This window comes from Phyllobates terribilis, unplaced genomic scaffold, assembly GCF_046119375.1.
Source record: "Phyllobates terribilis strain yellow unplaced genomic scaffold, ASM4611937v1 Scaffold_29__1_contigs__length_15306474, whole genome shotgun sequence".
In the NCBI taxonomy this organism is placed as follows: domain Eukaryota; kingdom Metazoa; phylum Chordata; class Amphibia; order Anura; family Dendrobatidae; genus Phyllobates; species Phyllobates terribilis.
The window spans coordinates 13,955,409-13,979,760 of record NW_027362789.1 but is presented as its reverse complement, the minus strand read 5'-3'; the positions used below and the strand labels follow the sequence as shown (position 1 = coordinate 13,979,760).

Below are 24,352 nucleotides of genomic sequence, written 5' to 3'. Positions count from 1 at the left end.
TGGAAGACCCAGCCACGACCCGTCATCAATTCTCTTACCGAGGGAAGGAAGTTGTTGGCCAAAATTTCTTGATATGTGATCCCGTCCACCCTCACTTCTATATGGTGCCATCGTCCTGTACCCTTTGCAGAAAAAGCACCCTTAAAGTATGATGTTTCTCTCACCCTGCTTCATAGTTGGGATGGTGTTCTTGGAGTTGTATTCATCCTTCTTCTTCCTCCAAACACGGCGAGTGTAGTTGATACCAAAAAATTCTATTTAGGTCTCATCTGACCACCTGACCTCCCAGGCCTCCTCTGGATCATGCAGATGGTCATTGATAAACTTCAAACTGCCCTGGACATGTGCTGGTGTGAGCAGGAGGACCTTGCTTGCCCTACAGGGTTTTAATCCATGACGACATAGTGTGTTACTAACAGTAATGTTTGAGACTGTGGTCCCAGCTCTATTCCGGTCAATGACCAGGTCCTCCCATGTGGTTATAAGATGATTCCTTACCTTTCTCAAAATCATCCTTACCCCACGAGGCGAGATCTTGCATGGAGACCCAGACCGAGGAAGATTGACAGTCATCTTGTGTTTATTCCATTCTCTAATAATTGTGCCAGTAGTTGTTGCCTTCTCACTAGGCTGTTTGCCTATTGTCCTGTAGACCATCCCAGCGTTGTGCAGTTCTACAATTTTGTCCCTTAGCTCTTTGGTCTTGACCATGTTGGAGAGGTTGGAGTGTGATTGATTGAGTATGTGGACATTTGTCTTTTATACAGGTAATGACTTTAAACATGTGCAATTAATATAGGTAATGAGGGCAGAGTAGGAGGGCTTCTTAAAGAAAAACTAACAGGTCTGTGAGAGCCAGAATGCTTGCTGGTTGGTAGGTGATCAAATACTTATTTCATGCAATAAAATGCAATTTAAAAAATCATACAATGCGATTTTCTGGTTTTTATTTTTAAATTCTGTCTCTTACAGTTGAAGTGTAGCTAAGATGAAAATTACAGACCCATCCATTCTTTGTAGGTGGGAAAACTTGCAAAATCGGCAGTGTATCAAATACTTATTTTCCCCACTGTACAAGTGCTTCTAACTAAATTTAAGATACCATCAAAAAGTGATTATCTCATATTAAATTCTCTATGGTGTTAAGGTCAGGTGAGTTTGCAGCCAATCAAGCACAGTGATGCTGTTGTTTTTAAACCAGGTATTGGTACTTTTGGCCGTGTGGACAGGTGCCAAGTCCTGCTGGAGAATGAAATTTCCATCTCCAAAAAGCTTGTCAACAGAGGGAAGCATGAAGTACTCCAAAATTTCCTGGTAGACTTCTGCGCTGACTTTGGTCTTGATAAAACACAGTGGACCTACACCAGCAGATGACATTGCTCCCCAAACCATCACGGATCGTGGAGACTTCACACTAGACCTCAAGCAGCTTGGATTGTGGCCTCTCCACTCTTCCAGAAGAGACAATTACCCATTAAAAATTAACTTTTAATCTAAACACACTAAAATAGTGTACTCAATAGTACAGTTGGGACAAACTAACATATAAGAAAAAAGACAAAGAAGAAAGTTTAAATGAGGGATAGGGTGCATCGATAATAGATGCTACCACACTGGAATACAGCCACTTTCTTCTTTTTTTCCCCTGATGAGCCCCACATTCAAGGAGGGGGGGGCGAAACGCGTAGGAATTATGGGACTATTTTTTTTGGACATTTGATCCACTGGTGTATTTTCATATTGAAGGAAAACCTGCTGCACTGATGTCTTTTTTACTCAGGAAGAAATACCATTTAGCTTACTTTATACTCACCTGATGGAGTACTATCTTCAGGGGTACCTGGTGTCTTTTTTTCTCTGGATTGATATATGTTAACTCTTTCCGTTGGTGATCGCATGGCTGAATTTGATCTCTACAAACTGAATATCTTTGGATCAACAAGTGGAACTTGCCTTTACACCAGCCCGAACATTTCTTGGATGCAACAAGATAAGTCCATTGATTTTTTTATTGTTATTACATGTATACATGTTTTTCTGACTAGCAGCTTTTTTTTCATTTGGGACATTGTCATTTTTGTATCCATCAGCACCTCTAATATCGTGTATATTTCCCTTAACTGTTTTTGGTGAACTACAATTACTATGAAATACTCTGTGGTTCTAATTGGAGATTTTTATTTATTTTTTTCTCTGGGACACTGCTATTTACTACTTATTTTCTACATTTTTTGATCACTGGACTACTATTTTGCTTTATATTGGTCATTTGATGTGGCTTTTTGAAAAAAATTTTCTGGACTTTATATTTATTTCAAGATCTAATTGGACTACTTTTTGAGTCTTATATGACTCTGCATGCTGGTGGACTACATTTTCATACACCTCAATTTTTGCTGACTTATTGGGGCGTTACTACTACTGTGGACATTTAGTTTTCTATATGCCATTGACGTTATTATTGGATATTTGCTGAACACGCTACTTAGGACGCTGTTTGTCAAATTTATATGTGTACTTTTTGAATTGCATTATTAAGGTTCTTTGGGGACTAGGTTAAGGATAGCCTTGGCGCAGCGGGGGCATTATTTGAATTTTGGGGGTTGATACACTCCACTGCCAGGAAGGGATTAGTTTATTATCCCTTGTATCGTATCAATTACATTGACACTATCTCTAGTCCTTTTCACCTTTTATATCCCTCTATGTCTTTTTTCTTATATGTTAGTTTGTCCCAACGGTACTATTTAGTACATTATTTTAGTGTGTTTAGATTAAAAGTTAATTTTTAATGGGTAATTGTCTCTTCCGGTAGATAATCTTTATTTACCCTCTCTCCAACGTATGTTGGTTATTTTCTGGTATTTGGCCTCTCCACTCTTCCCTTAGACTATGGGACCTTGATTTCCAAATGAAATGCAAAATTCAACAGCATGGACCACTGAGCAACAGTCCAGGTCTTTTACTCCTTGGCCCAGGTAAGACGCTTCTGGCGTTGTCTATTGGTCATGAGGGGCTTGACACAAGCAATGCGACACTTGTAGCCCATGTCCTGGATACGTCTGTGTGTGGTGGCTCTTAAAGCAATGACTCCAGCAGCAGTCTACTCCCTGTGACTCTCCCCCCAAATTTTTGAATGGCCTATTCTTAACAATACTTTTATGGTTGCGGTTATCCCTGTTGCTTGTGCACCTTTTTCTACCACACTCTTTCCTTCCACTCAACTTTCCATTAATATGCTTGGATACAGCACTCTGTGAACAGCCAGCTTCTTTAGCAATGACCTTTTGTGGCTTACCCTACTTGTGGAGTGTGTCAATGACTGCCTTCTGGACATCTGTCAAGTCAGCAGTCCTCCCCATGATTGTGGAGCCTACTGAAATAGACTAAGGGACCTTTTTAAACGCTTAGGAAGCCTTTGCAGATGTTTTTTGTTAATTATTTTAATTTACTGAGATAATGACTTTTGTGTTGTCATTGGCTGTAAGCCATAATCATCAACATTAACAGAAATAAACACTGGAAATAGATCATTTCCGTTTGTAATGACTCTATATAATGAGTTTCACTTTTTGTATTGAAAAACTGAAATAAACTTTTTGATGATATTCTAATTTAGTGAAAAGAACTTGTATATACCATGAGGCATTATCTGGTCCTATTTAATGTATCAGTGTATTTTTTATCTATATATCAGGGTTAACTAGGGTTTTTCAGGGACAGCCACCAGTAAGCGGGGACGCCATTGACATTCCTTAGTGTGCTAACCTCCGCGGCTAGACAGTATCACCTTTGTTTAGGTGCGGGATAGAGTACGATAGTGACTGTGTTACGCACACGCCCGGACTGACTGGCGTGAGCGTGATTAGTGATCCCACTGGACCATAAACTGAGGAGTGCCTGGAGGGGCGTAACTAAGTATCATCCCGGTCCGACCAAAGTCGCACGGCGGCTCAATCGACTCCGTGAACCAGGTAGGAACCGAGCTGAGGGACCAGGTGCTACTCCAGGTCAGACCCCGGTCACAGCTGTTGACCCACACCGGGGAATGCAAGAACAGGCAGGTTAGGCTGGTATGCAGACAGGTGGGTATTGGCAGGCATGGCTGGTATGCAGACAGGTGGGTACTGGCAAGCACGGCTGGTGTGCAGACGGGGGGTACTGGCAGGCATGGCTGGTGTGCAGACAGGGGGGTACTGGCAGGCACGGCTGGTGTGCAGACAGGCAGATACTAGCAGGTAGGAGCGCAGGCTGGATAGGGACCAGTACAGACTGGGATACAGGAACCGAGCCGCAGGTGCGGTGGACAAGCAGAGCAGAACTGCAGGTGCAGTGAGCAAGCTGAGCAGAGCAAAACCGCAGGTGTAATGAGCAAGCGGAGCAGAGCGAAACCGCAGGTGCGGTGAGCAAGCAGAGCAAAACCACAGGTGCGGTGAGCAAGCAGAGCGAAATCACAGGTGCGGTGAGCAAGCAGAGCGAAACCACAGGTGCGGTGAGCAAGCAGAGCAGAGCGAAACCACAGGTGCAGTGAGCAAGCAGAGCAGAGCGAAACCACAGGTGCGGTGAGCAAGCAGAGCAGAGCGAAACCACAGGTGCGGTGAGCAAGCAGAGCAGAGCGAAACCGCAGGTGCGGTGAGCAAGCAGAGCAGAGAGAAACCGCAGGTGCGGTGGGCAAGCAGAGCAGAGCGAAACCGCAGGTGCGGTGAGCAGCAGAGCAGAACAAAGCAGAAGGTGCAGGCAGGCAGGACAGGGCTCTGTTCACATGGAACAGACTTGAAAATACAGGAAGATAGTTAGAACACAGGAGGTAGATACAGAGGCAGGGAAATGGGAAAAGCAGAACCAGATACACACAAGGTACTTACAATGAAGTAGCGAGTGGACACTAAACTCACAAACAGAAGTACAGAGACAACGAGTAGGAGTTAGGTACTGGTTCAGACACTGCAGGAAAAGGAAAGGATCGGACATAGAGACAAACAGGTAACGGGCTAGGAGACAGTTCAGACAGGAACTGATACAGGAACAAGATACAGGAACGAGCCTGGGTACTCAGCCCCCAGGGTGGCGGAAACAGACTAGAAGTCACAGGTAACGGCCCTGGGTATTCAGCCCCCAGGGTGGCGGAAACAGAAGTATCCAGTGACTCGCAGCAATAGGCTGGGAACACATTAGGACTGCCCACACTGTAGCTTTAAGAATCAGGAAGTAACAGCGCCGCCGCCCTAAGCCAGCAGACAAGAGACATACAAACAGCATGTACTGGAGCAAAGTGTGCAGCCTGGACTGATAGGTAAGATTGCGGTCCTGCATGATGGGAGGTGGTAAGCCATGCAAGCACGCCGCCAGAAATGTTACAGACTGTATCAATTATTCAGCAACATCATTGTTTACTGTATAGGGTAATAAAGTATAATAAAGTGGTTAAGGACGTGACTTAACTAACATTGTGCAGTGAGTCTGTTTTCCTCATAGTGACGGATATTTCTTGTTGCAAACACAATGATATTATTTTTCACGTTAAACCTTTCTTTAAACTTTTTGAAACAATTTTCATTAGTGCGATCATACAACATACAAGCCTCTGATTGCTCCGGTGATGCACTGTACTACTGTAGTGCCGTGTATTATCACTGCCTGTCCGTGTAATACTAACAGTCCCATACACATGAGATAAGTGTTGGCTGAACGGTCATTTGGCAGGTGGCTATCTCTCCCGACTCCCCCATACACACAATTATTCCAATTTTTCTGCGGTCTATATGAGAGAGTCAACTCCAGACTCTTCTAGGATTATCTACAGGAATAACAAACAGAATAGCCTCTGAAATTCAGGATGCCAGATTCTTCTCTGCCCTGACATGATTTGTCAGGAGGACCCCAAATACATTATATAGTCGACCAAACCCCCAAAATCAGTGCTTACATGCAACTTTAACCTAATTATTATTATTTATTATTATAGCACCATTTATTCCATGGCGGTTTACATGTGAAAAGGGGTATACATAGCAAATACACTTAAAATAATCTTGAACAAAGCGAATCAGCGACTGGTACAGGAGGAGAGAGGATCCTGCCTGCGAGGGCTCACAATCTACAAGGGATGGGTGAGGATACAGTAGGTGGGGGTAGAGCTGGTCGTGCAGCGGTATGGTGGGAGCGGTGGTTACTGCAGATTGTACGCTTGTCGGAAGAGGTGGTTCTTCAGGTTCCTTTTGAAGGTTTCCACGGTAGGCGACAGTCTGATATGTTGGGGTAGAGAGTTCCAGAGTAGGTGAGATGCACTGGAGCAATCTTGTATATGATTGTGGGAGGAGGAGATAAGAGGGGAGTAGAGAAGGAGATCTTGTGATGATCAGAGGTTGCGGCTAGGTAAGTACCGGGAGACTAGGTCACAGATGTATGGAGGAGACAGGTTGTGGATGGCTTTGTATGCCAAGGTTAGGGTCTTGAACTTGAGTCTCTGAGTAATGGGGAGCCAGTGAAGAGATTGACAGAAAGGAGAGGCAGGGAATAGCGGGGGGACAGGTGGATTAGTCGAGCAGCAGAGTTTAGGATAGATTGGAGGGGTGCGAGAGTGTTGGAAGGGAGGCCACAGAGCAGGAGGTTGCAGTAGTCGAGGTGGGAGATGATGAGGGTATGCACTATTGTTTTTGTAGAGTCTTTGCTGTGGAATGTGCGGATCCGGGAGATATTTCTGAGTTGGAGTCGGCAGAAAGTCGAGAGGGCTTGGATATGTGGTTTGAAGGAGAGATCAGAGTCCTGGGTTACACCGAGGTAGCGAGATTGTGTTACTGGGGCGAGTGGGCAGTCATTCACTTTGATGGATAGGTCAGATGGGGGGGTTGAGTGAGGTGGGGGAAAGATGATGAATTCAGTTTCTCGATGTTAAGCTTTAGAAATCTGGCAGAGAAGAAGGATGAAATAGCAGACAGACATTGTGGGATTTTGGTTAGCAAGGAGGAGATATCGGGTCCAGAGAGGTAGATCTGCATGTCATCAGCATAGAGGTGATACTGAAAGCGGTGAGACTCTATGAGCTGTCCCAGGCCAAAGGTGTAGATGGAGAAGAGCAGGGATCCTAGGACTGAACCTTGGGGGTCACCGACAGATAGGGGGTGAGATGAGGAGGTGGTGTGTGAGTGGGAGACGTTGAATGTCCATTCTGTTAGGTATGAAGAGATCCAAAATAGGGCCAAGTCTGTGATGCCAAGAGAAGAGAGAGTCTGTAGTAAGAGGGAATGGTCTTTTAACATCCCCATAATATGTATGGGGATGTTAAAAGGTAACTTATTGGACGTTACCTCTGGCCTGGCCTAATAGACTTTCGTACATTGCAGGCCCAGACACCATTATTAGGCATTTAAGTATCGGAATAACTAGGCAGCCCCATACTTTCGAGTATTTAGGGGAAGAGGGGCATTGAGCCGAACTCTGTCAAACTTTCTGAGATGCCATGTTTGCTTTTGACGGCAACAAGTGGTTAAACTGGCAGGGTTTATGTTGTTGCAGCTGCACCTGTGCCATCCCTGCGATGCACATCTGTGTTCGGTGCCCAATTTCTCATTAAACAAATGTTTAATGTTTTCAAAAATAAGAAAATGTGTCTTATGCTTTTTTTCTTTTTGCAAGAATTTTAGTGCCAGTTTTATTTTGAAACTTTTTTATTTCTTCTTTTTTTCTGGTGTTTTTCTTCTAAGGCCATAAATAAACCCCATAAAACACTGTACATGGAGACTTTGGTGTCAAATAATTTCTGTGGTGTTTGTGCAAACAAAAAAGCTTTTATAAAAGCCTCAAACTTCTGTGTGTGAATCAGACCTGAGCTCTAACTTGTTAGAAGAGGACAGTCTGGGGAAGATGGGAAACATTCATATAGACCAGGGGTCCTCAAACTACGGCCCGCGGGCCACATGCGGCCCGCGGAGGACTTTTATCCGGCCCGCCGGGCTATGGGCGGAGGAGAGGAGAGCGGTGCCATTGCCCTCCCTTCCCCCCCGCTTGCTCAGGGCCCCGGCAGGCGGATACTTACCTCTCCTCGTGCCTCCGCAGATCCGCTGTCTTCCTGCTCTGCACTTCCTGTGACGTCTCAGGTCAGAGGGCGCGGTGACGTCTTTACACCGCGCCCTCCCGAGTGCCGTCACAGGCAGCACAGAGCGGGAAGACGCCGCCGCGACGCTGGAGTCCAGACCAGAGCAGCGGCAGCAAGTGAGAAGTGAGGTGAGTATTGGATTTTTTTTTTTTTTTAATGTATGGAGGCATAGGTCATTATATGGGGGGGTGACATCCTGCAAGGGGTATAATATGGGGGGGTGACATCCTGCATGGGGCATTATATGGGGGGGGGGGTGACATGCTGCATGTGGCATATGGGGGGTGACATGCTGCATGTGGCATTATATGGGGGGTGACATGCTGCATGTGGCATTATATGGGAGGGTGACATGCTGCATGGGGCATTATATGGGGGGTGACATGCTGCATGGGGCATTATATGGGGGGTGACATGCTGCATGGGGCATTATATGGGGGGCGGGGTGACATGCTGCATGGGGCATTATAAAGACAGGGGAGTGATATCCTGCATGGGGCATAATATGGGGGGGTGACATGCTGCATGGGGCATAATATGGGGGTGGTGAAATGCTGCATAGGGCATAATATGGGGGGGTGACATGCTGCATGAGGCATTATATGGGGGGGGTGACATGCTGCATGGGGCATTATATGGGGGGTGGCATCCGGCATGGGGCATTATAAGGGGGGAACAGCCTGCATGGGGCATTATAAGAGGTGGAACAACCTGCCTATTGGGAACATTTACCTGCCTATTGAGGACCTATGCTGCCTATTGGGGATATTTACCTGCCTATTGGGGATATTTACCTGCCTATTGGGGATATTTACCTGCCTATTGGGTACATTTACCTGCCTATTGGGTACATTTACCTGCCTATTGGGTACATTTACCTGCCTATTGGGGTCATTTACCTGCCTATTGGGGACATTTACCTGCCTATTGGGGACCTATGCTGCCTATTGGGGATATTTACCTGCCTATTGGGGATATTTACCTGCCTATTGGGTACATTTACCTGCCTATTGGGTACATTTACCTGCCTATTGGGGTCATTTACCTGCCTATTGGGGACATTTACCTGCCTATTGAGGACCGATGCTGCCTATTGGGTACAGTTACCTGCCTATTGAAATACCGGTTTATCTAACTTTACTTGTTCTTCATTTTAAATATTGTATTTGTTCCTGTATTGTTTTTTTTTACTACAAAATAAGATATGTGCAGTGTGCATAGGAATTTGTTCATAGTTTTTTTTTTTAAAACTATATTCCGGCCCTCCAATGGTCTGAGGGACCGTGAACTGGCCCCCTGTTTAAAACGTTTGAGGACCCCTGATATAGACGGCCTGTGGAGATGTAGTCAGTGACGGACTCTGGCCAAATATGTTTTTAGAGCCGTAGTAGAAGATGAAGATTTCGTCCTCATGATGAAGTAGTTATTTCTCATGTCACGTGTAATGAATATCTCCTGCAGTATTACTAATGCCGATTCCAGTGTTGGTAAATGAGACGAGAATTAGCAATAAGGAAGATGAGTCTATGAGAAACATATTCAGCTGCAGACTCCAAGGAAGAAACTGCTTGTTGTATGTGGCCTAAAATATATAGGTTTTATTAGTAGATGTAAAGAAGAAAACAAAATATTGTAAAATAATAAATCTCCTCATATGTTTCCCTTATTATCTCCAGTAATTGTATTATTACACAGGATTTTTATGATGTTACATCGGCTCATCTTCTCATTCAGGTCTCTACAATATCAGATACTCTCAGTGAAGATCTTCTATATTAAGAGAATTTTTCTGAATAACCTATCAAGGATGGATATGGACAGAGACAAGATGGCGGAGAGGATATTACACCTCACCCTAGAGATCCTCTTCCGGCTTACTGGAGAGGTGAGAGATTCTGATGACGTCACATTACATCATTCTTATCTATGGGAATAACAGATGGACAGAACTGGAGAGGTGAGGACTCTGGAAATGTATGTAGTGAGATTTTTTAATGTGGCTTTCCATAACTAGGATTACACAGTAGTGAAGAAGACCTCTAGTGAGCGCTGTCAGGACCCTGTGTCTGAGGGATGGGGAAGACCCCTGAGCCCAATCACAGGGCCTCCATCTCACCCCCTGATACATGAGGACATCAATGACCAGAAGATCGTAGAACTCACCTACAAGATGATTGAGCTGCTGACTGGAGAGGTGACACTGCTGTGAATGCTGGGACATTATACAGTAACGCTATGAAGGGATCGGGGGGATGACTGTATCATTGTATGTGTCAGGTTCCTATAAGGTGTCAGGATGTCGCTGTCTATTTCTCCATGGAGGAGTGGGAGTATTTAGAAGGACACAAAGATGTGTACAAGGACGTCATGATGGAGGTTCCCCAGCCCCTCACATCACCAGGTAATAGACAGGACTAAATACACACGGCCTATAATTATCTGTATGTAAAGAATGAATTCAGTCCCTGTATGTGTTTCCTCCAGATCTATCCAGTAAGAGGACAACACCAGAGAGATGTCCCCGTCCTCTTCTTCCACAGGACTTTAAACAAGGAGACCCCAATGTTCCTCAGGATCATCAGGTAGATGGAGAGAAGGTGTCATGAGATCTCCCCTATGATGTGTAGACAGCTGTGAAGGTCTTGTGCTCAGTCTTGTTTTATCCACCAGTATTATATGTTTTATACTTGTGTAATGAGAACGGTGGACATGGCAGGATTAGAGCTGATCATAGATGTGACTTATCCTTCTCTCTGTGACTACTTTTTCTTTCAGGGTGAAGATCTGACCCATAATATTACAGAGACATATGTGAGGGGTGATGAGCGGTGTAAAGAGGAGATTCCTACATATGACTACCCAGGTGAGTACTGACCACTAAATGTAGAGAAGTCACCGATTATTCTCAGTCACCGGCTGTGGCTGCTTTATCATTGGTGTAGGGTCTGCTGTATCACAATCGTCTGTTCACCAATTTGCCTCTACACCACAACATTCTCCTCCACCCAAAAATTTTCAAATGACTTTTGGTATTGAAGCCCTCTTCTATAGAACTTACAACCTGGAGGATCCACCTACCCCCTGGGATTAGGAGACGCTGACCGTTACCTGCCCAGATCTGTAAACTACAAAGCCAAATGACAGCGTACGTAGAATGTGCTGACAAAAGTTAGAAAATCACTTGAAGAAAAATGATGATAGGCCTCTTAGAGAAAGCGGAGGGTAATGATGCTGTTGGCTTTCTAGAATCCTGCTATCTTATAGGATGAATCTTCCTTCTCTCCCTTCTGTGCTGCTGAATGTTCTCATATGGTCCTTACAAGACCAGGTCCAGTCTTTCTGGCCAAACTTCACTTTTATGATCGACAACATTAAATGTGCAGTGAGGGCCAAGTGTGAATTTCTGTACAATAACAACAGAGTTTCCCTTTATTCTGACTTTTCAATTTCTTTTAAAACCAACTAACTTCAAACAGGATTGCTATAAACTACATAAAAAAAATATTACACCTGTGCCATGATATATCTCTAAGCTAAATTTAAGACACTTCAGCTTTGCATGATTATAAAAAGTTCTCTTTAAATGTCTAATATTCTTCTTGAAACTCATCTGATAGAATATTGTCCCTTACAATAGTTTAGATTGCCAAGAGCCACCGAGCCCCATACTCTAATTACCCCAGAGAGGGTTCACCACTAATTACTTATTTTTTACTGATGAAGACTAGTGATGAGCGAGCATACTCTCAAGTATTCGGTACTCGCCCGGATGCTCAGGTCCCCTCCCTGCATGTTTGGCGCTCTTTAGAGCGCCAGTCAACATGCAGGGATTGCCTGCCACTCACTGTAATGCCGCAGCCATGTTGGTTGTGGCATTACAGTGATTGACTGGCCGCACAGCGTCATCAGGGCTATATCAGACCTGGTGCCGCCGTGCTCGTCAGTCTACTCTGCAATCAGGCAGTATAGGGAGAGGTGCTGCTGACCTAGGGAGAGATTTGGTTGTGTATTAGGTAGTGTAGGGAGAAAACAAGTACATTACACATATCCATCTCAACAAACAGTTCTCCTGAGGACTAATCCATTTGCAGAGATATCAGGCAGGCAGGGTATATAGCAGACTGCAGTGCATATAGCACAAGAGGCTCCATTCCAGTTCTGCCTTCTGCTGGATGTGTTGGATATTTCTAGAAATAGGCCCAGGTCTCAGGGGCCAGGAATAATTTTTTGGGGGTCTTAATCCTCATTATTTGCTTAAAAAGCAATCCAGAGAACACCATTTTTCTGCGCCATTTGCTTGTTGGCACTGCAGAATACAGCCAGGTCCTTTCCATATTACAGCGCTAAAAATCCAGCTATTTAAAACTGTGGTTTGTCCGTCACACGGATCACATATAATTGCGCTGAAAATACTGCCATTTTTGGCCTCCATTCAAATTTTTCTTTCGTGTGTCAGCAAAGTTTTTGACACCGGTTTGCTGTTCGAAATAGTTACCTACAGGCCAGGTATTTAAAACTGTGATTTCTCTGTCACACGGATTACATATAACTTCGCTCCAAATTCAGCCATTTGTAGTGAGCGTGGAAGATACTATCCTCCATTTAAAATGGGCAAGGCGCGTGGCAAGGGATGGGTAACTGGACGTGATGGTGAGGGTGCATGCGGAGGCCGAGGCCGTGGGCAAGCTGAAATTGTGCCACAACAAACACCCACATCTTCTTGCCCGACCTTCCTGTCCCAATTCCTAGGGGACTGCAGCACACCACTATTGAACCCAGAGCAGTGTCAAAAGGTTCTTGGTTGGATAGCGGATAATGCTTCCAGTCACATTGCCACTACCACCCTGTCTTCCACACGGTCAAGTCTCAGTAGCCGTGAGTCTGGACTGCATATTCCTCACCCTGATCCTCCTTCCTCCCACCATGCCGAGTGCCCGGAGACAACTGATCCCACACTTGTACAGTTCAAAGAGCTGTTCACTTTTCCATTTATAGATTCGGGCCTCTCGCCCGGTCCACTTGAAGCGGGGCAAGGGAAGATCGCATGTAGCAATGCGCAAATATTTGAGCAGCCACGGTCACGCGAAGGCGATGGTGGGAAAGTGTCACAACAGGTGGACGATGATGAGACACAATTGCCAGAAAGGCAGAAGGAGGACCAGAGTGCGGAAGTGGAAGACGAGGTGGTGGATGATATAGTAACTGACCCAACCTGGCAGGAGGACATGCAGAGCAAGGACAGCAGCACACAGGGGGAGGGAGGCAGAGCACCCCAACAGGCAGGAAGAAGCAGTCTGGTGGTCGCAGACAGAAGGCAGTCAACCGTTCCCCGTAACACCAACACAAAGGAAGTTGCCAGTACAACTGTTAGGTCTTCCCGAGTCTGGTTGTTTTTTAAAGACTGCCGATAACCCCCAAAAGGCCATTTGACCATCTGCCAGGCCAGCATCAGCAGGGGTGGCAAAACTAGCATCCTGACCACCACCAGCATGATCAGGCACATGGCAGCAAAGCACCCGACTTTGTGGGCTGAACCCCAGGGTCCAGGAACAGTGTCTGGTATCACTGCTTCTTCTGCTGTTGTGCATGCAAGCCAATCCCCTTTCCATGGTGCATGCGAAGATGCCTCCTGCCCTACACCTGTCATTGCACACTCTCAAGTAGCAGCATCAGGAAGCATGTCCACGTCCTTGTCCCAGCGCAGCGTTCAGTTGTCCATACCCCAGTCCTTGGAATGCAAGTGCAAATAAGCATCCAACGCCCCACAGGCCACACTACTAAATTCCCACATTTCACGACTGCTTGCGCTCGAAATGTTGCCTTTTAGGCTCGTGGAGACGGAAGCATTCCGCAACCTGATGGCGGCGGCCGTCCTCGGTACTCGGTCCCCAGCTGCCACTATTTCTTCCAGTGTGCCGTCTCCGCATTACACAAGCACGTGTCCCAAAACATTAGCCGTGCCCTCAACAATGTAGTTACCGGGAAAGTCCACCTAACCATGGACACGTGGACAAGTACTTGTGGGCATGGATGGTACATCTCGCTGACGGCACACTGGGTTAACATAGTGGAAGCCGGGACCCAGTCGGACCTTGGGACGGAACACGTCCTCCCGACGCCAAGGATTGCAGGCCATAGGTCAATCAGGGTTGCCCCCAGAGTCTGCAGCTCCTGCACCTCATCCTCCTCAGCCTCCTTCTCTTCAGCCTCCATCTCCGAAATGACCACATCATTCACAAGTTGGAAGCACTGCAGCACTGCCTCGGCCAAGCGGCAACAGGCTGTCCTGAAACTAATATGCTTAGGTGACAAACCGCACAATGCTGAAGAGTTGTGGACTGATCTGAAAGAACAGGCAGATCTGTGGCTCACACCGCTGAATCTACAGCCAGGCATGGTCCTGTGTGACAAAGGCCGGAACCTGGTGGCGGCTCTGAAGTAAGGCAAGCTCACGCACGTACTAAGCCTGGCCCACATGCTTAACCTCGTGGTTCAGCGGTTTTTCAAATCCTACCCGGAACTGCTTGTTAAAGTACGCCGGCTGTGTGCCCATTTTAAAAAGTCGCCTACAGCTTCCTCTGCCCTTGCCGTGCTTCATCAGCGTTTGCAGCTTCCGGCTCACAAATTGGTGTGTGATGTCCCCACTCGTTGAAACTCTACACTGCAGATGTTGGGAAGGATTTGTGAGCAGAAGAGAGCAGTTGTTGAGTACCAGCATCAACAAGGCCATCGGTATTCCGTTCAGACTCCACACATAAGCCCTCAGGAGTGAACATGGACATGGATGTCAGACATATGTACCATTCTCCAAAACTTTGAGGACTCCACCAAGATGGTGAGCGGCAATGACGCCATAATTAGCGTCACCATCCCGCTTCTCTGTCTTCTGAAACTCTCTCTGCTCACAATCAAAGAGGATGCATTGCTGGCGGAGCACGATGAGATGGAGCAAGAAACCATACAGGGTGATTACACACAGCCCAGCTTCATCTCATCCCAACGTGGATTGGGTGACAATGAGGAGGAGGAGGAAGAACACGAGCTAGTTTCACGCGCTATAGATGGTAATACCTGCACAACTGTCATACCGTCTGTTCAGCGTGGATGGCCTGAGGAGGAGGAAAGCATGGTCAGCCTTCCTCTTGGTAAGGACACGGAAGTCTTGCCTGTTAGCAGTCTGGTACGCATGGCTGAGTTTATTTTACTCTGCCTTACCCATGCCCCTTGTGTTCTCAAAATTTAGGGTGATTGTCATTACTCGTTGGTGACACTTCTAGACCCATGCTACAAGGAGAACTTTATATCTCTTATTACTGAGGCGGGCAGGTCTACAAAAATGGGGCAGTACCTGAAGTCCCTTGTTGGGGAACTATTAAAAAAATTCCCATCTGAAAACACTGGCGGCAGAGGTCACAGTTCGTTGGACAACCAAGGAGTACAGGCGTGAGAGACACAACTTCAATCCAGCAGAGTCAGGGGAACACTTGTCAATGTTCTGGGACAGTTTTCTCAGCCCCTCCCATCGCACAGGTCCTGAGGCGCAGGGTACTCTCACAAGGAGTGCAAAGTTTGGGAAGATGCTGAGGGAGTACCTTGCTGACCATACCAACGTCCTCTGTGATTCCTCTGTGACTTATAATTATTAGGTTTCCAAGCTGGATACATGGAATGAACTGGCTTTCTACACCTTGGAGGTCCTGGCCTGCCCTGCCGCATAGTTTTATCAGAGCGGGTTTTTAGTGCCTCTGGTGGAATCATAACTGATAAGCGCATCCGCCTGTCAACTGAAAATGGTGACAGGCTGGATTGGGCCAGACTTCTCAACACCACTGAATGATAGCAGCGTAACATAAACTCAAATCCAGTGTCTTTTTTTGGGAGGTGTATTCCCATGCACCTCTTCACACCCACACATGGGTATACACTTCTTGATTTTGGCTTTTTGCTCTTGTCTTCCTCCTTCTCCTCATCCTCATCCTCCACCACCATATCACCAGGGTGACCGTGGTCCGTGATGCAACACCCACATAATTTTTTTAAAGGCTGTTTATGATGCACGCACAAAAAATTTTTTTATACAGTATGTTCATGTATACACCCCATGGGTAAATGTTTGTCAGCCCATACACTTAGTGCATGGGCATTACAAGTATAGGAGATCCGCTCCTTTCTAATGATAACATTTTTTATGAGTCCCTCCTCCACGTCTCTTCCAAGGGGCATTGGAATGCCTCCAAATTTTTGGCAACCCTTGCATTCAGTGCATAGTCACACACAATGGGAGACCTACTTCCTATTAACATTGGGAATATTGTTTTAAGGAGGCCCTCCTCTAAGTCTGTTCAAAGGGGTGTTGGGGTGTGTCCAAATTTTGGGCAGCCCTGCCACTCACTGCATACGCCATAACAGTATAGGAGACCCACTCTTTATTAATGGGAACAATAAAACATAGCCTGCTGATGGCTCTCTAAGAATAGTGAGGGCCGACTGCTGCCCTTTAAGAATAGTAAAGACCGCCTGATGGCCCTATAAAAATAGGCTTTGTGACTTTCAGAGTCCCTCCTTCATAAATGAAACACGATGTGTCTGATGATATCTCACACACCACATGGCCAGATAAGGTTGTAAAATGTTAAAATTACATTTCCTGGTGAATACATTTGTCACGGTTGAAAGCAATGCAAAAGTGCAAAAACGCATTAAAAACGCTAAGTGTGAACATAGCCCAAGGTGTGGAGGAGTATTTTTGTTTTTGGTTATTTATTTTGCTTTATATGCAAGTCATTACCCTGGAAAGGATGTTCCTTAACATATTTCTCAGAAAAATCCATTTTGGTTTCGTTTTTGTATGTTTTATTGCGAGTTCGTAAAAGTGGCGTAATATTTCTGACAACGTTGTTGACAGAAGTGGCCTGGAAATCAGAAATGCTTCCAGGGGTCTTCCGCATGCTGTTCCCATGTCATTTGAGCACTGTTCCCATCGATTTGGGCAATTTTTAGGCCCTCTGCTGACCGCTGGGGATGCCGCCGGTAAAATACTCGAGTTTCCCATAGACTTACATTGGGCTCGTCGCTCGGGTCGAGCACCCGAGTATTCCAAAGTGCTCGACCCGAGCATCGTGCACCCGAGCATTTTAGTGCTCACCCATCACTAATGAAGACTGTTGAGTTTGATCATTTCAGTAAATGTGTTTTTGTCTATAGTCACAGTTTTTGACTGCCAGACTGAGTAGTATCTTCACAGTTTCTTATTAGACTATGAACTGTCATTGTCTTGGTGAATCATTCCATATTTTTACATAACTTACTATTTTTACGGAGAGTTTAAGTAGAAATGTTCAAAAAAATCTAAAATTCAAGGATATATTTTGTTCAAAAATAATTGGTTTTATTCTTGGCAGATGACTGTACCAGGAGATCAGAGCGACAGCTGGTATCTTCAATTTTTCAATCAGATGTTTTTGAGATCCCACAGGATACAATTGAAGTGAATGGCATTACTCCAGATATACCATCAATCCTTCACAGCAAAGATCTGTCATCTGATCCTTTGAAACGAGTCCTGTCTTCTGATTCATTACCAACTACTAAGGAAAATCAAAGTCACAAAAAAAGCATTAAAAAACTAATTGCTCCTAAAGCAAAGACGCCATTTTCACATTCAGAACACGGGAATAATTTTCCCCTGGAAAAGTGTTTTCTTAAACTTCAAAAAATTCATAAAGCAAAAAAGGGATTTTCTTGCTGCAAATGTGGGAAATATTTTAACCAGATATCATATCTTGTTAGGCATGAGAGAATTCACACAGGTGAGACGACTTATTCATGTTCAGAATGTTCGAAGTGTTTCAGCCACAAATCAAATTTTGTTAAGCACCAGAGAACTCACACAGGGCAGCGGCCTTTTTCCTGTTCAGAATGTGGGAAATGTTTTAGCCAGAAATCAAATCTTGTTAGACATGAGAGAATTCACACAAGGGAGAAGCCTTTTTTATGTTCAGAATGTGGAAAATGTTTTAGCCAGAAATCAGATTTTGTTAAGCACAAGCTAACTCACACAGGGGAAAAGCCTTATTCATGTTCAGAATGTGGGAAATGTTTTAGCCAGAAATCAAGTTTTGTAACTCACCAGAGAACCCACACAGGAGAGAAGCCTTTTTTCTGTTCAGAATGTGGGAAACGTTTTAACGATAATTCATATTTTGTTAAGCACCAGCGAACTCACACAGGGCAGAAGCCTTTTTCATGTTCAGAATGTGGGAAATGTTTTAAAGATAAATCAGATCTTGTTAAGCACCAGAGAACTCACACAGGGGAGAAACCTTTTTTGTGTTCAGAATGTGGAAAATGTTTTAACCAGAAAACAGATTTGGTTAAGCACCAAAGAACTCACACAGGGGAGAAGCCTTTTTCCTGTTCAGAATGTGGAAAATGTTTTAGCCAGAAGTCAAATTTGGTTAAGCACCAGAGAATTCACACAGAGAAGCCTTTTTCCTGTTCAGAATGTGGAAAATGTTTTAGCCAGAAATCAGATTTGGTAAAGCACCAGAGAATTCACACAGAGGAGAAGCCTTTTTCCTGTTCAGAATGTGGAAAATGTTTTAGCCGTAAATCAGATTTGGTTAAGCACCAGAGAACTCACACAGGGGAGAAGCCTTTTTCCTGTTCAGAATGTGGGAAACGTTTTAACGATAATTCATGTTTTATTAGGCACCAGCGAACTCACACAGGGCAGAAGCTTTTTTCCTGTTCAGAATGTGGGAAATGTTTTAGCCACAAATCAAATTTTGTAATTCACAAGAGAACCCACACAGGGGAGAAGCCTTTTTCCTGTTCAGAATGTGGAAAATGTTTTGTGAAGAAATCATCTCTTTTTAGTCACCAAAGAATTCACACAGGGGAGAAGCCTTTTTCATGTTCTTAATGTGTGAAATGTTTTACACAGAAATAAACTCTTAATAAACGTCAGAGAAGTCACACAGGTCAGAAGCCCCTTTCGTGTTCAGAATGTTGGAATTGTTTTAACTGAAAATTGTACCTTCTTAAAGGAGTTGTCCACTACTAGGACAGTCTCTTGTCATTCCTCATGTTTGACCTCGTTAAAATAAAAACACTCATAATAACTTTCCGTGTCAGCACCGTTCTAGTAGTGTTGAGATGAGATTCGCATTCCCGGGGCTCATGTGAGGTCATTACATCACACAAGCCCTGCATTCAATCGGCTTCACTGTCGCCGCTTTCGGATGTGTTGAACACCAACAGGAAGCCAGGGCTGCAGCTGCTCTCCGACTTCCTCTTAATGTTCAATTTGTTCGAAGGTGGGGACAGTTACGCCAGCACTGATTGGGCGCCAGACTCTCAACAACCTCACTTGAGCCTCGGAAATGAGAATGCTGACAGCGCTGGATTGGGAAGTTTGTGTAAATGTTTTTATTTTAACAGGATCAAACATTAAGAATGAAAAGGGATTGTGAAAGTAGTGGACAACCCCTTTAAACATCAAAAATCCCACATAGAGACTAGTCATTATCATACCTAGAGTGTGAAAAGTGATTTTCTGGAAAATCGTATTTTGTTGACCATCAAAAACAACTCCGATGGGGAGAGAAACTATATATGTTATTGACAAACTGCAAACAGTTGTACAGTACAGACCAAAAGTTTGGACACAACTTCATATTTAAAGATTTTTCTGTATTTTCATGACTATGAAAATTGTACATTCACACTGAAGGCATCAAAACTATGAATTAACACATGTGGAATTATATACTTAACAAAAAAGTGTGAAACAACTGAAAATATGTCTTATATTCTAGGTTCTTCAAAGTAGCCACCTTTTGCTTTGATGACTGCTTTGCACACTCTTGGCATTTTCTTGATGAGCTTCAAGCGGTAGTCTTCTTTAAATGAGGTGTGTCCAAACTTTTGGGCTGTACTGTATATGTACAGGTTAAAAGTTAACGCGTTTCGAAGTCATACACAACCTCAGGACATAACCTAATAGGTACCATGTGTAACTTGAGTTTTATATGCTTTTTGAAAAAAAACACCAAACAGGGGGGACACATGATGTGTCAATTTCATATGTAAATACATTAAAAAGAGGTCGGTTGAAGTGTTAAAGACAGAAAAATATTGCATATATTTATTGCATTAAAACATAATATAGTATATTAATAAAAACAACTGAAAAAGAAATGTTCATACCATTTGAGTAAAAAAAATAATTTGTTATATGTTATAAATGAGATGCGAACTGGTGCTCGATTGATTTATTGGAGTATGAATGTGGTTTAACAGTGCTGAAGGCCACCCAAGAGTTTCAATGAGCAGAATAGAGCTGCAAAATTGGTTCATTATGAAAGGGGGAAAAAGGGGGCATGATATCCCAATGGTTTATACTTAGTCTCTAACAATATTTGGCACAATTATTCTATATGACATTAGAAAAATAATTATTAAAAAAGAGAATATAATGTTAACCAGTAGGTGGGGAGAAATAATGAGTGTGTGCTTAGTGGTTTTAGAGCGCGGCTTTTCTGGTGCTCCAAATAGAGCTTGTGATCATTACCAAAGGAGAGCTTCTAGTGTGGGAGCTGAATGGCATATTCGAGAAAAGGAAATGTCAGATACGCCTGATGATTAGATGAGTGAGGGGGAGAAGGTGGACTCTAAAGTAAGTCGATACACACTTCGGTTTAAATAAGATGAATAGTATAACACACAGGAACGTCGGCTGATCTTCCAAGCCGCACCAGAGGATTCCGGTCGACAAGCGTTCCGAGTCAGAGGCAAGCAGCAATACAAAGAAGGTTGTCAGGTAAAACAGGATGGTGGATGTGAGAAAACAAGAAGAAATTAAGGTAAAATGGGTGAGCGGCATCATATAATAAGATGCATTAAACTAAGGAGAATGGATCAAACGCTTACAATGTGTATTGGAAAGCATTTCATGTGTACTGAGCTGTTAGGAATAAATAGATTATTGTCACATCTTTGTGATAAACTATACTAAGTGAAGGGCTAAGTGCCAAGCTTTAATCTATACTTAAAATATATCCAATGATACCAAAAAAATGTGTTGTATATGCAGCCAATCGAATATGAGCTTTTTGTATATATGAATTGTGAAAAACGCGCTGAATATCTCAAAAATAAATGAATAACTGCTCATTGCAAAAACTATTTTAAAATAAATAGATAATTGATTAAAATTGATTAAAAGAGATCATCTGTCATTTGTTGATCCTGGAATATTATTAATCATGTTAAAATCTCAATTAATTAGTTCATAAATCTAGATAAAAAAGGAATAAATAAAAAAGGGGGGAGGGGTTGATCCAAGGATTAATTAAAAACTGATAAGTGGGAATAAAAATTATTAAAGGAATATATCTGTGATTTCAATGTAAAAAGTTAGAGATGCGGTAAGAAGTAAATGCAAAACTGAAAAATATAGAAATAATTGCAGTATTTCATATGAATATAAACCAATATAATATATAGGTAAAGGTTCCAAAAACAGTGTTTCCTACCTTTTGTTATCTTCTGACACTAATGATCTGTGCCATATGAAAATTATGGATATATCCGAATGATGATCCTTTTGTTCTCTCCTAAATTAACTGCCCTGCAGAGCGTTACATTCTGCTCAATAGAGATCCTGGCAAATATTCTGCAGAGTGTTGCACTATGCTCAATCAAGATCCTGGCAAAATGCCAGAAAAAGTACATCCCGTTATGCCGGGTACTGGATTGTGTGTCCCAATCTTAGGTGCACTCGTGTGGTGTATGTATCTACAATCCACGTGGTGGAGAAGGAGCTGAGCGATATGAATGCGGTGCCGTCTGGCCACCGTATATCGCGCTGCCGCCTTTGCAGGTAAGTGACATCACTCAGGCAATGAATTCCGGAGTGAGTACAGTTCTTACGCGTTGCAGCGGTTACGACCGCCTTCATCAGAGATGGTGCCTGTTACCTATGGCGGTGTTTATATAGGTGCCTGTCGGGGAAATATTGTCAGGAAAATTTTCTTCCATATTTGCCTGACATAGATGTTCACCCCCTCCCTTATTCCCCTTTTTCTCAGCACAAAAGCCCCAATTAACACAGTCCAGAGATGACAATCTACAATGTATTCCTGCAAATTATCACCCACAGCCAAAATAGCTTATACAAACAACTGGCAGCCAAGAGGTGCCACCAAGCTACTTAGGATGCAATTAGTGTCAAGATCACAGTAATTTGTGTGTGATGGGGAAGGTTTGCTTTCCCCCAACTTAAAAAAGAAACCTCCAGCCACTTTGTCTCCGATATGAAATATTGTATGTTCCATAATTCTAGCGGGACCCATATTTTTATTGATAGCAACAGCCCAGGAATGTATCCATAGTTTTCCATGGCTGTAAGCAAAATCAGGGCGATGTAGCGCAAAAACACCAGAATAGCAGACTGCAGCTATGCGATGTGTAGTCTGTAAATGAATGTAAAATCATAATAGAAAATATGATATCACTTTTGGGCTTCTGGGATCAACGAGCGATGAGTTATTGCAGAAGTTAGCATTTTTAATAAAAATGTACAGGCTGGAGACCGGCCCACATGATGTCACCAAAGGGGGCGTGTGGACATATCTCCCCTTAGGTATAAGAGAACACATGGACAATACAAGAGCACTCATTGCCAGGGTGGTATAAGGATTATAAACACCTGGTCGTGTTCGATAATGCTCAAATCAAGCTGAGGAGCCCCTTCTCCACCTATATTGAATCGTCGCAGTGTTCTGTTTCTTTTGTCCTGTAATCGTTCCCTCCCCCAAAGCCACATACGCTACCAAAACGCAGGCGTCCGCCCAGGCCTGCATTATACACTGCTCAAAAAAATAAAGGGAACACTTAAACAACAGAATATAACTCCAAATAAATCAAACTTCTGTGAAATCAAACTGTCCACTTAGGAAGCAACACTGATTGACAATCAATTTCACATGCTGCTGTGCAAATGGAATAGACAATAGATGGAAATTATTAGCAATTATCAAGACACCCTCAATAAAGGAGTGGTACTGCAGGTGGGGAACACAGACCACCTCTCAGTACCGATGCTTTCTGGCTGATGTTTTGGTCACTTTTGAATGTTGGTTGTGCTTTCACACTCGTGGTAGCATGAGATGGACTCTACAACCAGAAGTTGCTCAGATAGTGCAGCTCATCCAGAATGGCACATCAATGCGAGCTGTGGCTAGAAGGTTTGCTGTGTCTGTCAGCGTAGTGTCCAGAGGCTGGAGGCGCTACCAGGAGACAGGCCAGTACACCAGGAGATGTGGAGGAGGCCCAAGGAGGGCAACAACCCAGCAGCAAGACCGCTACCTCCGCCTTTGTGCAAGGAGGAACAGAAGGAGCACTGCCAGAGCCCTGCAAAATGACCTCCAGCAGGCCACAAATGTGCATGTGTCTGCACAAATGGTTAGAAACCGACTCCAGGAAGGTGGTATGAGGGCCTGACGTCCACAGATGGGGGTTGTGCTCACAGCCCAACACCGTGCAGGACGCTTGGCATTTGCCACAGAACACCAGGATTGGCAAAGTCGCCACTGGTGCCCTGTGCTCTTCGCAGGTGAAAGCAGGTTCACACTGAGCACATGTGACAGACGTGACAGAGTCTGGAGATTCCGTGGAGAGCGATCTGCTGCTTGCAACATCCTTCAGCATGACCGGTTTGGCAGTGGGTCAGTAATGGTGTGAGGCGGCATTTCTTTGGAGGGCCACACAGCCCTCCATGTGCTCGCCAGAGGTAGCCTGACTGCCATTTGGTACCGAGATGAGATCCTCAGACCCCTTGTGAGACCATATACTGGTGCGGTTGGCCCTGCGTTCCTCTTAATGCAGGACAATGCCAGACCTCATGTGGCTGGAGTGTGTCAGCAGTTCCTGCAAGATGAAGGCATTGAAGCTATGGACTGGCCCGCCCGTTCCCCAGACCTGAATCCGATTGAGCACATCTGGGACATCATGTCTCGCTCCATCCACCAACGTCACGTTGCACTACAGACTGTCAAGGAGTTAGCGGATGCTTTAGTCCAGGTCTGGGAGGTGATCCCACAGGAGACCATCCGCAGCCTCATCAGGAGCATGCCCAGGTATTGTAGGGAGGTCATACAGGCACATGGAGGCCACACACAATACTGAGCCTCATTTTGACTTGTTTTAAGGACATAACATCAAAGTTGGATCAGCCTGTAGTGTGTTTTTCCA

The 24,352-nt window shown here is 44.3% G+C and overlaps 2 protein-coding genes across 2 annotated transcripts in view; both read left to right on the top strand.

Moving 5' to 3' along the window:
• Positions 1-10,034, top strand: part of LOC141178636 (uncharacterized) — a 34,054-nt gene extending 24,020 nt beyond the window's left edge. The window contains exon 8 of the mRNA XM_073660524.1: positions 9,830-10,034. Coding sequence (XP_073516625.1) covers positions 9,830-9,874 — 45 coding nt within the window. The 3' untranslated portion in view covers positions 9,875-10,034. The remainder of the gene's footprint in view (positions 1-9,829) is intronic.
• The window catches only part of LOC141178637 (uncharacterized), a 74,258-nt gene extending 53,970 nt beyond the window's left edge, over positions 1-20,288 (top strand). The window contains exon 9 of the mRNA XM_073660525.1: positions 18,379-20,288. Within this exon, the coding sequence (XP_073516626.1) occupies positions 18,379-19,019 (641 nt within the window). The 3' untranslated portion in view covers positions 19,020-20,288. The remainder of the gene's footprint in view (positions 1-18,378) is intronic.
• The last annotated feature ends 4,064 nt before the right edge of the window (positions 20,289-24,352 follow it).